At 38.1% G+C, this 13,588-nt stretch overlaps 1 protein-coding gene across 1 annotated transcript in view; it reads right to left on the reverse strand.

Annotated features, from left to right (window-relative positions):
• Positions 1-204: 204 nt before the first annotated feature.
• ADAMTS6 (ADAM metallopeptidase with thrombospondin type 1 motif 6) overlaps positions 205-13,588 on the reverse strand; it is a 263,647-nt gene continuing 250,263 nt past the window's right edge. Inside the window, exon 24 of the mRNA XM_045566295.1 lies at positions 205-3,460. Within this exon, the coding sequence (XP_045422251.1) occupies positions 3,351-3,460 (110 nt within the window). The 3' untranslated portion in view covers positions 205-3,350. The remainder of the gene's footprint in view (positions 3,461-13,588) is intronic.

The following is a 13,588-nucleotide window of genomic DNA, read 5'->3' on the forward strand; positions in this document are numbered from 1 at the left end:
CCTTGCATTTGGATAGGACTAAAATATGCACAATAGATATAATCTCCAAGGAGAATAATAAGGATATAGCAAATCATGTCAATCCTGGATAATACCTGGCTAATTTGGATAATGTAGGTGTGGTATCCCAAGGGATAAGATTCCTTCTACTGCAAGTTTAACACAAGCTTTTCAGGGAATAGACAACGTCCATCTGAATCATTCTTACAAGCTGAATTTTTATTTTTACTAAATTATCTATGTTAAAAAAAAATCTGTGCCTGGTGTGGAATTTCACCCCATCAAGTGTTACAATGACTTTTTCATTTTCATTACAAGCAGAAGAATGAATGTAGGACAAGTGTTAGGAAACATGGCAATAAATTAGAATATAATTTACAAAAGCAAAAAAAAAAAAACAGTGTACCACATTAATACTGAGTATAAAATAATAAGCAACAACTAATCACAATAATACAAAGGTAATTTCATTCTGTATTATTAAGGATACCTAGGTGACATTCACTCAAATAAAATTCCTAATGAAATAGATTGCTTTGAAGTCATGTGTATCTCAAGGGGTTTATTCATTTGGGTACATTTACCTTTCCTTTTTTGGTAGGACTTTATGCCAGTGGCACATACTGCTCCCAGCCACGGGGTACGAGTTTCCCTGGGGTTTCCTAAGTAGTCTATAGAGCTCACTACTTTTGGAGGGCCTGCCACGGTGGCCCAGCCTCCACTGACAATCCTATTATTATTTAGGAATGCGGCATCAGGTGGCCATCTGGGTGGCTACAGAGTAGCAGCGGTATTGTAACGTGCTGTGGGATATATATATATATTTTTAACGTACTCAGGTTTAAATGCAAGGCCTATCTGAACTGCTTAATCCTGTTACATTCTGTGCTTGGTTCCTTCTAAAAACGCAGCCTAATTCTGCCCCACGGCGCCGCCCGCATCCTGACCTCCGTGCTGGTGCGCGTCCCAGAGGCGACATGGCTGCCCTTCTCTTCCCGCACCGTCTGAGGCACTGCACAGTGCCCAGGGGGACAGCCCTCGCAACGGTAGTTTCAAGGTGAGGTAAAAAATAGCCTGTAGTCAGTAATGTAAGAAATCTTTTTCAAACAAAAATATGAGCTGATATTTATGTTGGAGAAAATCAGATCCGGATTGTAAACCTATGCCTAAAATGCCACAGAAACCCGCCCACCCTTTATTTATTTGTTATATTTCACCAGGGCACATTAGCACCAAGTTAACCATTCTTGAAAAGGACCAAGGGAATTCAGTGCTGAGGCCATCCATGCTGCCCGTGGGCTGCCTTCCCTTCACGGAATGGCTGAGATGGCACTTGGGCTGCTCTTCTAAGGGCAGCATCGATGGGGGCCCTGGTAATATCTCTTGTATCATCACTAGCTCTCTCTGGAAAGCTCAAGGATGGAGACTGTGGCATTGAGAGAGAAAGATGGTTGTGACTGAGTGTGCAGAAAACATCCCGTGCCGATTGTCCACAGCAAACTTGGGAGTTTAGGTTTAGCTTTAGTGTCTGAGAGTCTCTCTTCTTTTTGGAAAAAAAACTAATCATCCACATTAGATCATGCTACATGTGACACACTGACGTGTAGTTTCAGAGCACAGTGATGGAATTAAGTCAAACATGTTCTTTAACTGCAAGTATTAACTTTACAAAGTAGCCATTTAGTTTTGAGTTTTAGGTGTTGGTGTATGCATGGTATACACGCATGTATATCAAAGGAGGCATGTTGGACACAAAGCACATTCATCAAGAACCTGCTGCAAGCTACAAGTGTTCAAGTACAAAATATTAATATAAACAAGTACCCCTTTTTATTTTAAATCTTGCTGTCGAGTCTTTTGATGAGCAGGATGTGAAATGTGAGGATAGGGAAAATACGAGCTAGTCATTTTAATTTAGGTGGATATGATTCTAGAATTTGACTTGCCCAAGAAACTGGGTTTCACATTTAATTGCCATTCAGAATATCTATGAAAAAATACAAAATACTTGGCTGAGTGACTATTAAAAGTATGCTTTATGATCTTTTGTCTTCATGAGTTTTTCTTCTTTGGTTGTCATCCCTTGCCTACTTTAAAACTCACAGAAATAGCACATTTATGTGCAAGCACATTCATCTATCCACACACTGAATAGCACCCGAACGTGCACGCATGCATGCACGCGTACACACACACACACACACACACGCACACGCACACGCACACTTGCTCTCATATAAATAAATGCCCTTCTACCATATCAAAGAAGAGACATCTGGAACCCATCGTAATTGTCAGCAAATTGCAAAAGGGTCTGCCTGGTTGTTACTGAGCCAGTCTATCTTTTGCCTGGTATCATCTCAATAAGCTCAACACGCGTGCAACAATCCAACAGGGCAGAAGCCACTCTGTGGCTGGTGAGGATGTAAACACAAGCGAGGTGGAGTGACTCGAATAAGAACTAAGGCATCCTGTGTGATGGCAGCAAAGTGCCTGATACTTTAGTCTCTCCCATACCCCAGGTCTGGCTTCTGCATGAAATGGAAATGTTTTTCTCTTAAAGTTTTAATGGAAATCTCAGCTTCACTTGCACAATGGCAGGTTGGCCACAGTCTTTCAGCACTGAGTTTATAGACTTGCACAGCTGCAGTAACTGATGCACTGCTTTAAACTAAGTCCCTCATTATTGTTCAGTTTAATATAGTTTTATATATGGCTCACAGCAGTGTTCAGAACAGGGGGATTACTCCTAAGGAAATTAAGTGGAATGAAGAAAAATAATGCAAACTTTCATTACTTTTGATTTATAATTGCTTCTTAAATTACAATTCAAAGCCCATTTTATAATTTAAATTGTGGTGCTGTTTTAGTGAGATAAAGTATAGTAAATATTTTTAAGCTATGACTTAAGAATTCTGAATCTTCTTTACTTCCATAGTTGACCAAGTCATAACAGCTACATTTTAAACAGTTTTAAATACAAATGGATTCAGTGTCATTGCTAAGTCCATAATAAAAATTATCTTAATGGTCCAAGGAGGTAAACAGGCTATTGGATTTACTCGAAAGAACACAAACGTTCCACAGTAAGCAAGTCTCCCTGTGTTGTTTGGATCTCTCCAATCTGGCATTCCCTCCTAATACCATGTCCAGCACTTTGGATCAATAAATCCCACTTCACAGAAGTTAAAATAATATTGAAATCCTGTCAGCTAGGGCTGACCAGTGGTTACGTTTTCCACAGGGTAATGCACTTGCAAGGACATCAATCCTCTTCCTCTGGGTGGCTCTCTTTGATGGACGCATTTCCACGATGGAATGACAAGGCCTTCTCTCTGGCTTTCCATGGGTCAGTGTCCTTGGCAGGTTTTACAACACATCTGTCTGAAGTATGCTCGACTGCAGAACTTGAACTTCAGCACCAGTGGGCAATAAGCCACTTTGTTCACATCTTTGCACTCTAACGAATGGGGGCAGAAAATGGAAAACAATTAGAGGCACATAAACAAGTATATAAATGAGCCGATGCGCCTGGATGTTCAGCAAGGTCCGCCTTTGGGCCAATCCACCTTGGCTTCTACATTCATGTGGTTTTTGTTTTTGTTTTTAAGCATACCCTGGCCTGGTACAGTCTACCAGAAACATTCTTTTGATATATTTTAACACAAAATTTTTAAAAAAATGTTTGCAAGGCTTTTCTTCCAGACTTTTATAAGTATGGTGCATGCCCACTGTGTCTTGAAAGAATTACCATTTGTTGGGATAAGTGATCACTTTAGACAGCTTGGAAACATGAGTCATTTTTCTTACAGCACTTTTATTGCTTCTTTCTCAAGGGTTATTTTATTCAACAGTGCAAGGTTATCCAAAATCAAACATGAGTTGCATTGTTTGATACCAAAGTACACATGTCTCAGGAGAATCTCTGCATCTGTGAGGCGCTGGGATGGGCCTGGGTGAATGAAAAGGATTGCTGACAGTGGCCTACATTCAGCAATTGCACTAGACAAAGAGGAAAGCTTTGAGGGGTTGGCCTCAAATGGCAGCAGTCTGTGGGTTATGGAAACATGTAGAAATGTCTTTTTTTAATTTGGAAGTGAGACGTGGCCTTCTTTTTTCCTATGTGTATTTTCTCTTCAATGCTAGAACTGCCACGGTTGCATCCTGCAGTTCTTACAGCCAGAAGGTGAATAAATGATTCTTTCTCTATCTCCTCTTGAGGCTGGTTGCAGAAGGTGGGACTGAGGGCCCAGTGGAGAGAAAGGGACACAGGCCTTTGATTCTCAGCAGCCCCACTTCGAATAGCCGACCCCCAACACATCCCCACTGCTGCTAACAATGATATTCTTCTCCAGTACGCTGGTCATTTTTACCTGGAGATTTTAAGATACTTTGTAAACCTAGTAATGAAAGTTTCAGATGTCTCTCAGAACCAAAGTTCCACCCTCATATTTCCAGGTAGTCATACTGAAGCATTCTGAATAAATTGTTTAAGGTAATTAGGAATCAGGCAGCACACTGGGTGAAGTTTAGTGTTTCAGAACAGTTTTGTTGTCCTGTTGTTGTTTACTTGTTTTTTCTTGGCTTCAAAAATCTACTATGGTTTTAAGAGATCAAATACATGGTATGTGAACCATTTTCCATATAAACATGGAAAATTAAATGCAAAGAAATGGGCAAGTTCCCAGTTCTTTTTAAAAAGTAAGGTAATAATCTTGCTGATGTCACTTTAAAGCTCTTTCACTGAAAGTCTTAAAATTTTGAAACTGGAACCCCCAAATCCTCTGAAAATGTACACTCTGCCACCATCAAACTCCCTTATTCAAGATTTAATTTACAAAGAGATTAATAGCTAGAAATTTGAATGAAAGTTTTCACACTAGGATTCTCAATAAATTTAAGTTTTGGCTGAAAGAAGGCAGGAAGAACATGAAAAATGCCTTTAAACTTTGCACTAAAAAAAAAAAAAGAAATCATTGCCTCCTTGTGTGTGCCTTAAAAAAATTAGATGATATATTTGCTGGATCAAGTTTGAATTTGAGGTAAAAAGATTTCCACATACTTTAATTTGGAGGCCACTTTGTATTATGTTTTTCTTTTCCTCTCTAACAGTTATGATGAGTAAAAGAAACCAAAAAAGTTCAGACTGAGAATATTTTTGTGGGAAAAAAATGTTATCATTGTTACCAAGAGGGATATATTGTCAAGGTAATATAATTATGAAAAAGATGAGAAAAGCTGAGCATATCCATGTTGACACAATGTCATTCATCTTTAATTCCAAACCACTGTCCTAACTGGGCAGTCACACTTTCATACTCCGCAACAGAGCTTGGTGGGACCACTTAAAATACAAAATAAACTTTAGCTTTGACCTTCATTGCCAGAATATAAAAATGATTTAGTTGATAAACAGACAGAGAAGGACTTGTTGTTTTAAAGTACAAGGAAATAAAATTAAAAGCCAGACTGCTTGGATTTAATCCTAGCTTTACCGTTTACTAACTTTATGATACTGAACAAATCAAATCACTTAACCTCTTTGTATCTAAGTTTTCTCCTCTGTAAAGTAGGAATCACTAGAGTATCCACTTTCACATGAACATGTATAACTGCACGAATATCCTTATTTACATCAACTACAGCAGTGCCTGGTGCATAGAAAGCACTCAGTAAGTGTAAGATACTGAATTGCTATTATTATTATCATTAGTTATCAGCATCTCTTATTGCCTGATGTCAGGAAGGAAGCACAAAGTTACACTTTAAACATCTCAATGAGGATGCAGTATTTGGATTATTACTAAGAAAATACTGCCTTAGAGGCACAAGTTAGTTTGAAGACAAAACAAAGATGAATATTTCCTGGGGCACTACTTTATGAAGAGATTCATTACTTCATTTTTAGAAGAGTTGCTGGATCAGGAAAATTTTGACTTGAGCAAATTACAAGTAAATTCACAGACTTTTCTTTTAGATTTAGACTCTGGGGTCTGATTAACTAATAAATAACATATAATAAAACAGAATATTCATAAATTGCTTCTCCACCTGCCCATCCACCCACTTATCCAGGTGAAATGATTATATTACAAATATAAATAGTTGGGGGTTCTGTTCATTAGGTGGGTGCTAGAAATAAGACTCTCCTCACACACAGAAGCCCAGAGCATAGCTCTTTTTCCAGAAGGAGTACCTGGCCTATGTGTAGACTGGAGACCAGCCATCGGGATGTCCCTTCCTGAACTTCCCAATACCCTGCTAAATTAGCTCCCAACTAACTTGATTGAAAGCAGGAAGTCAGTTAGGTCCTGGGAACAAAATCAAGTTTAGGGAGGTAGGGACTATTTATGAGTGTTCCCTGACCTGCCTGCAGCAGCAACACAACACAGTAATTGGGGTGGGGAGATCTGCAATCAGGCGGGCTTGGGGGTAAATTCTGGCTTTGCCTCTTCTAGTAGTTGTTTGTCCTTTGCCAAGTTACTTTACCTCTCTAAATCTCAGATTCTTCATCTCCAAGATGAAGACTATGATAAGGCCTGCTGATAGGATGTTGTGAGGCTTGCATGAGGTAATACGTACAAAGCATGTGCCATGGCAAGTAAGAATGCTTACTTACTGGCTCAGAGTAAACATTCAGTTTATCAGCTCTCATTATTAACACCAAAACATCTGCCTCTGAGAACAATCATCATGTGTTATTTCTCTGGGATCCCTATCAAAATAAATATAGGCTCAGGAAGCAAATTAACGGAAAGCTATTAAACAGAAGTCAGGAAAATTATGATGGGGGCAGGGGTGGGAAAAGACCAGGGGAAGATCCAAGTACTGCCAAGACTCAGGCAATGGGCCCTGATGAAACGTTAAAATGGAGACTCCTAGGCTGTATGGAAGGTCCAGTTCCTACTTCTTGGTTTTGCCTTTTAGGAATTGCCCTCGCTGGAATAATCAGTTCATTACGTCTTTGGATTGAAGAAAATCTATTCACCCCAAAGATCAACCATGACTGGGCTTTTATTCTTTGTCTTTTAACTCCATAAGGGCTTAATTTAATAATGATAGCATTAAAAATGATAATTTATCAAGTGCCTCCTTTGTGTCAGGCACAATCTTAGGAGGTTTTATATATTTTTATATAGCACTTTTAAGTATAGTCATGTGTTGCTTAGTCCTGAAAAGTGTTGTTAGGTGATTTCATCCTTGTGTGAACATCACAGAGTGTACTTACACAAACCTAGATGGCATAGCCTACTACACACCTAGGCTATATGGTGTGGCCTATTGCTCCTAGGCTACAAACCTGTACAGCATGTTACTGTACTGACTAGTGTAGGCAGTTATAGCACAATGGTAAGTATTTGTGTATCTAAACATATGTAAACATAGAAAAAGTACAGTAAAAATACAGTATTATAATCTTATAGGACCACTGTTGCATATGTGGTCTGTTACTGACCAAAATGTCATTATACTGCACATGACTATATAAATATTGGCTTTACACAAACAGTAAAACTTAAGCTCAAAAAGGTTATGAAACTAATTCTGGGTCACAAAGCTAGTTGATCTAAGAACTGGGATCAGAACACAGGTTTGTCTGACTCTAAAGCCACTGCATTTTGGCAGCATTCTTGACATCTAAATCCAAAAGTTTCTACCTGTCTGACTCTATATTCTTGGCTGACGCCACTGATAAGTCAACCTTTAGGGCATCACAGTCAGATATTTTGTTTTTTGGGAGTTTGCTCTGCCACCTTAGAGAAGTGAAAAAAATGTTTTCAAAAGGGAGTTTTCAGGTCACAGGCATTTAGAATAGCCTAAATTATCCTTTCATACTTTTATTCACCATATCCTCCTCTTCAAATTTTGTAAAATCATACAACTGAAAAGGAGATTTTAGACACATCAAGAATTTTTAAAGCCCCTTTATTATAGATAGCTGAATGTAATCTTCAAAATATTAGTACCAGTTTTAAATAATATTGGTGTATTCAACCTATCTGCCACTTTTAGCTTAGCTAGAGAGGATTGATTTGTTGTGCTTTTGGATTGACTCTGACATCATGCTGATGTAGTTGAGAGGGCCTTGAGGGTGAAACATCATTTCATTAGTCTGCCTCATCCTTAAAGCTCATTGAATTTATGAAATAGTCTTTTCTCTTCCATCCTGGGGGCCAAAACACAGCACCAATTAGTTTGGTGAAAAAAACCACTCTAAAACAGCTGTACATAAATTAAATCACATTTCTTATTGAAATCCAAACAATAACAGAAATACTCTTTTAATTTCTGGATGATTTTCAGCTGGCAATGATTTCTAGCTGATACTTAAAACATTTAAAAATTTAAAGTTTCTCTATATGCAGGTAGTATATAATCTGCAAATAAATAATACTAGGAGATCTATTAAAAGTAATCCTTTAGTTTAAGAAGAATTTGTTGGTATTATAATCACTCTATAGTTGACCTGTTTTGAAGATTTGGTCTTTACTACCATATTTTCTTCATGCAGATATACTTATATCTCCTACTTTTTTTCAGGGTCAAGGATTTTAAGATGAAGGAGCCTGACTTTCTCTTTTACTATCATCATGTACCACCTAAGCACTTTCCTGGGAGGAGAAGGACAAAACACTCTTTCTACCTTTTTTAGTCTCAGGATATTGAAGCAAGAGTCCTTAGTGTGTGCTTTTTAGGAAACATTTTATAAACCTAACTAGTCTCCCCTCCATTTACACCCTACCCCACCCCCAAAAGAAAGTTGCATTTCACCCAAGGCCAGAGACTTCTGGTAGGAAGGGCAATTTGTGGAGTATTCCCAAATTTTTCTCAGGGACACTTGGGAACACATCAAGTGCTGAAAGCCAGGGCCCTGCGATATGAACTCGGTCCATTACTAGAATCTTACATAACTTGCCAGGCGTGCTAGAGTGGCTCTCATTGGTAATCTGCGTTTTGGTAGAGTTGAATGATAAAATTAGGCAACCTGTTTCGCAGGTGACATATGAATCTACTTATCACTGATGTGCCAATGAGTTTTTCCCCAGGTGCTTTCAATTAATCTTTCAAAACCCTGACCTAAAAGACATGCTTTCAAAATAGGCTGAATGGAGGTTTATGAATTTACAGTGCAATTGAATTCAGATTCATCATGATTTTGAAGGTTTGATTTGGTTCAAGAAATCCAAGACCAACTCCTCAAATGCAGTGCTCTTGTATTTATTTAATCACATGTTATGGAGCTTGCCTACTGTCTCACTGGAGTGAGTTGGATACCCAGGGACAGATCCTTCCATGACCAGGTTGGACCATTCTGCACTTCTCTTTGGAGAATGCATGCCCTCTGTGCCTGTAAACTCCTTAGGTAATTCAGAAGAAGAACATAGTAAGTGGACAGTTATGACTTAAGCACCTAAGGGTTTATCTTTTAGATTCAAAAAGTATAAACAGCTGTGCTTCTGACAAACTGCCCAGGAAATGCAAAACCTGGTGAGAGGTGAGATGGCAAAGGCCATGCATGTGCAGTGCAGGAGTTGGGGTGGGGGATGTGAACTCAGTATACTTTTCCTGATAAAATTGTACTTGAGCCCTTGACAGTTTACATAGTCATGCTAGAAAATGATGAAATAAGTTTCAATGATGAGTAAGTTTCACTTGACATTATTCATTGCAATGAGAACAGTCCACCAACTTCTTTTTATCCTTGAAGAAAGATGGTGTCAGCTACTTGAACTTCATTCTGATTTCACCTTACCATGGACTAAACCATTCCTTTTTCTCTTTGCTTTCTCAGTTTCTTTTTACCCAGTCTTATTCCCTGGATGCCACCCACATTCAACCTCGAGGTGGTATAATCTCAACCCAAATCCAGGGTTCTCTCCAAACCAGACAGCCAGGAATGCGAGCCTGAATGCTAAGTGGATTACGAGCTCTTTGAAGTGGCAAAGAAAAAAAACTGGCTTTCCTCACCTCCTTGAAATCAAAGTATTCAAATGACCTTTATCATTCCTTTCACTGATTTTAATACATCAGATTGCACATTAAAACTCAAATTCAGTGGCTAGTTTGTTCTAGGGATCTTGGTATGAGATTTCTGGAGCTGACTCAGCTTTCCCAGAGCTATTTACTTGGGGGAGACTGAGACCCACCGAAGCCACCATTAGACATCCCAGGCTGGTAAACTAATGTACACTAACCACACTTTTCCTGGGTTGGTTACTAGCTCATGGCACACCGTGAATCATTCATTACCTGGCAGCAATAAATACTGTATGACAGAGTGTCTTGTGCTATTGAGAAGCTGAAAAGACTCTATAAACTACAAGGGAACTTGAAACTACATGAAAGATGAATAAAATGGCATTTTGGATAGAATTTCAGGTGAACCTAACTAGGATGGTCCCAGCTAACATATGGTCTTTAAAAAATTATTCTTAGTATTTCAAAGGTACAAATACCCAGCATGTCTATAATTCATTCTTAACTTCATCAGTGGCAGTCTGTCAGGATTACGTCTATAATGCTTTAACCCTTTGCTGAAGCCTTCCAGAAACAAAAAACTAAAGCAGATATTGAACACAGCAAATTGTATCTCCCTTTTTCTTCCCATTTCTCTCTTGCTATTTTAATTTCTTGTAGCCCTACTTCCAATTTTCTTTCTCTTACTATTCTTCTTTGCTTAATCTACCTCCATTTCTTCAATCTCTATTTTTTTATCTTATTCAAATTCCATTATTTTTATTATGATTTTGGGGGACTGATGCCTATAGATGCCTGAATTCCTTATCATGACTAATGGTACACAAGTACCTAAATCTGAAATTTAGGAATCATCCTACATACCTCCATATCTCTCATCCCCATGTCTAACTGTTCATCAGATTCTTTTTACTCTCCTTTTCATTTTATTCTTCCCCCCCCCAATTCATCACCTTCCTTTTAATCTCTACTATATCTGCTTCGTCAAGTTCAAGCCTTCATCAACTCTAGGCTGAAGTCTTAGAAAACTCTTTCTAACTCTTCTCTCACACAAGGCTGCTTTCGCTCCGCCATCCTGAACATGTCACTCCCCAATTTCTTTCACGTGTTCCCTAAAACCTGAAGATACAGTCCTAACATCCTTCCACTGCATACAGAACCCTCTAAAACCAAGTCCCTGTCTCTCTCTCGGTAGCCTCATCTCCACTGCCTGCTCATGTGCCAATACACCGCAGCCAGGGTGAACTACACACTCCATGCCGCCCCCATGATGCACACACTGGTGCTCTGCCAGGCTGCCCTCATCTCAATGTCTTCTTGATAAAATGCTTCATACTTTCCAGTGCCCAGCTCAAGCTTGCCTTCTCTGTGATGCCTGTCGTTTCTTTCTACCCCTATTACAGTACTGCTCATATTATGAAAGTTATTTGTTTGCAAGTCACCACTCCTACTAAACTGTACCTCCCTTTGCGGATAGGGACCTTATTGTATTTCTCTCATAGTTTCAGTGCCTGGCACATAGTAAGGATGCTAACTAAATTAATTAATGACTGGATGAATGGAGTACATTATTTAAAAATCATATCCTTGAGGGATGGACAGGTGGATATATGTGTTGATAAAGCAAGTTCAGTAAAATGTTAATGCTAGAATCTAGATGGTGAGTGTTCAATGTAAAACTCTTTCAACTTTGCCATATGTTTGGAACTTTTAATTACTTTTATGATAAAATACATGACCTAAACCTTGGTAGTTAAAACAATTCTCAAGATTATATCTGAGTATCATCTGTAGTGATTCAACTGAAAGACTGTATTTTAGATCCCAAGAGATCTCCCCCTAACCCTACCCTGTCTTGGGGTAGAGCTGAACTGGTCTATCAGTGCCTCCCACTAGAAGTCACAGGAGCCTGATTCTGCTGGGGGAAAGGGAGTCCTCTTCTATTTTTCTGCTTTAACCAGAAACTGCTCCTTCTCCAGCTTTCCGTTACTAAGGAGGCATTTCTTCTCTCCCTGATCTGATTTTCACAAGCCATATCAGACCCCTCTCACATTATCTTCATGTAAAAGCCTCTTCTCTTTTGAAATCCATGTTATCTGTCCATTCTATCTCTCTATGGATGAAAACCCATGATTCAGCTCAAATGTTTTATTCACTTTTTCCAAGATTCACACTGGGTTTTTCCAACTACATGTTACAGCTGGCTCACAGACTATTTAACTCTATGAGGTCTGCCTTCATCCAAAAGGTTAAAAGTCTTTGGTCCTGCATTTGAGTTCCTTTAATATGTCCAAAGCCAGTTCTTTCAGCAATGATTAAGGCTTAATCTATTGCAATAGGCTGACAGCCATGCCAGAAGTGTCTCTACCTTATAACCAGAAACTGTTTTCATGTCAAAATACCCTACATCAAAGATTTAATTAAGAATAGCATGTAAATGTAGTTGAAACTGATGTGTACTTGGGCTCTGCCAAATCTGGGTTCGGATCCTGATTCTACTACTTACTAGTCTTTTAATTTGGGCAAGTCACCAAACCTCTTTGTGCCTCATTTTCCTCATTAGTAATACCAACTCTCAGAATATTGTTGTCAAGATTATATAAGGTATTATACACACATACACATATACTTACGAAGAGAGATGTGTTTATGTATATGATATGCATGATAGATAATATCCAACATAGAATAGTTTAACATGATAATTGTATCTTGCCTCCCACCTTAACCTTTTATCTTCCAATTCTGAAAAAAAATTAGACCCCAAACCCACATGATTAATTGCTAATATTAATAACTTTCAATAGATAAAAGTTGTTTTATCTTTTGCAGTCTTTTCTTTATGTTTATTTTTTATTTGTATATATTCATGGGTGTTTGTTGAAGTCTTATAGAAGAGAGTTTTTTTTAAAAGATCACTTAGAACACAGTTTTTCCAAGAAAAATATTTCTGTTCATCATGAATTTTGAGCCCTCATCACAAGAAGGAAAGCCAGATTTCCAGAATGTCCCTTACTAAAGGAACAAAGAAAAAAAAAGTAGATGGCATTAGAGCCAGAGATTTTACAAATCAAAATGGTGATTTTTGAATTATTGTAGTATAATAAGGCTATATTTCATTGAAAGAGTAAATTATGTGTACAATAAGTATCTTGCATTGAGGCTCATATATAAAAAACAGACAATTTGAAAAGATGCAAGGTGTCTAGATCTTGTCATACAAGATTGCTCTTCCTAAAACAAAATTCCTAAGGAAATATTTTAAAATAGTGAATGTAATTTTAAAAAAGCCTTTGAACTACATAGACCTGATCAAAAGGAATAGATCTCTCTTGAATAGGTTTATAAGCATATAATTTTTACTTGAAAAATACTAACAAGTTATTTGATTACATATTCATGATAGTTTTTTTTTTTGGCAGGCCCCTATACATTTCAAATTTATGGCTTCAGATGTTGTTTATGAGTATGTATTCGATCATGCTTCTATTTTCATATGCGAAGGCAGTCTGACTTCCTGACTATGCCATTTTGTTTCCACATTCCTGATAATTTCTGTCGTAGTTCCTTGCACACACAGTAGCATTTAAGAAATTTCTAATCAATGCCT

The sequence above is a fragment of the Lemur catta genome, chromosome 12, assembly GCF_020740605.2.
Source record: "Lemur catta isolate mLemCat1 chromosome 12, mLemCat1.pri, whole genome shotgun sequence".
Lineage (NCBI taxonomy): Eukaryota > Metazoa > Chordata > Mammalia > Primates > Lemuridae > Lemur > Lemur catta.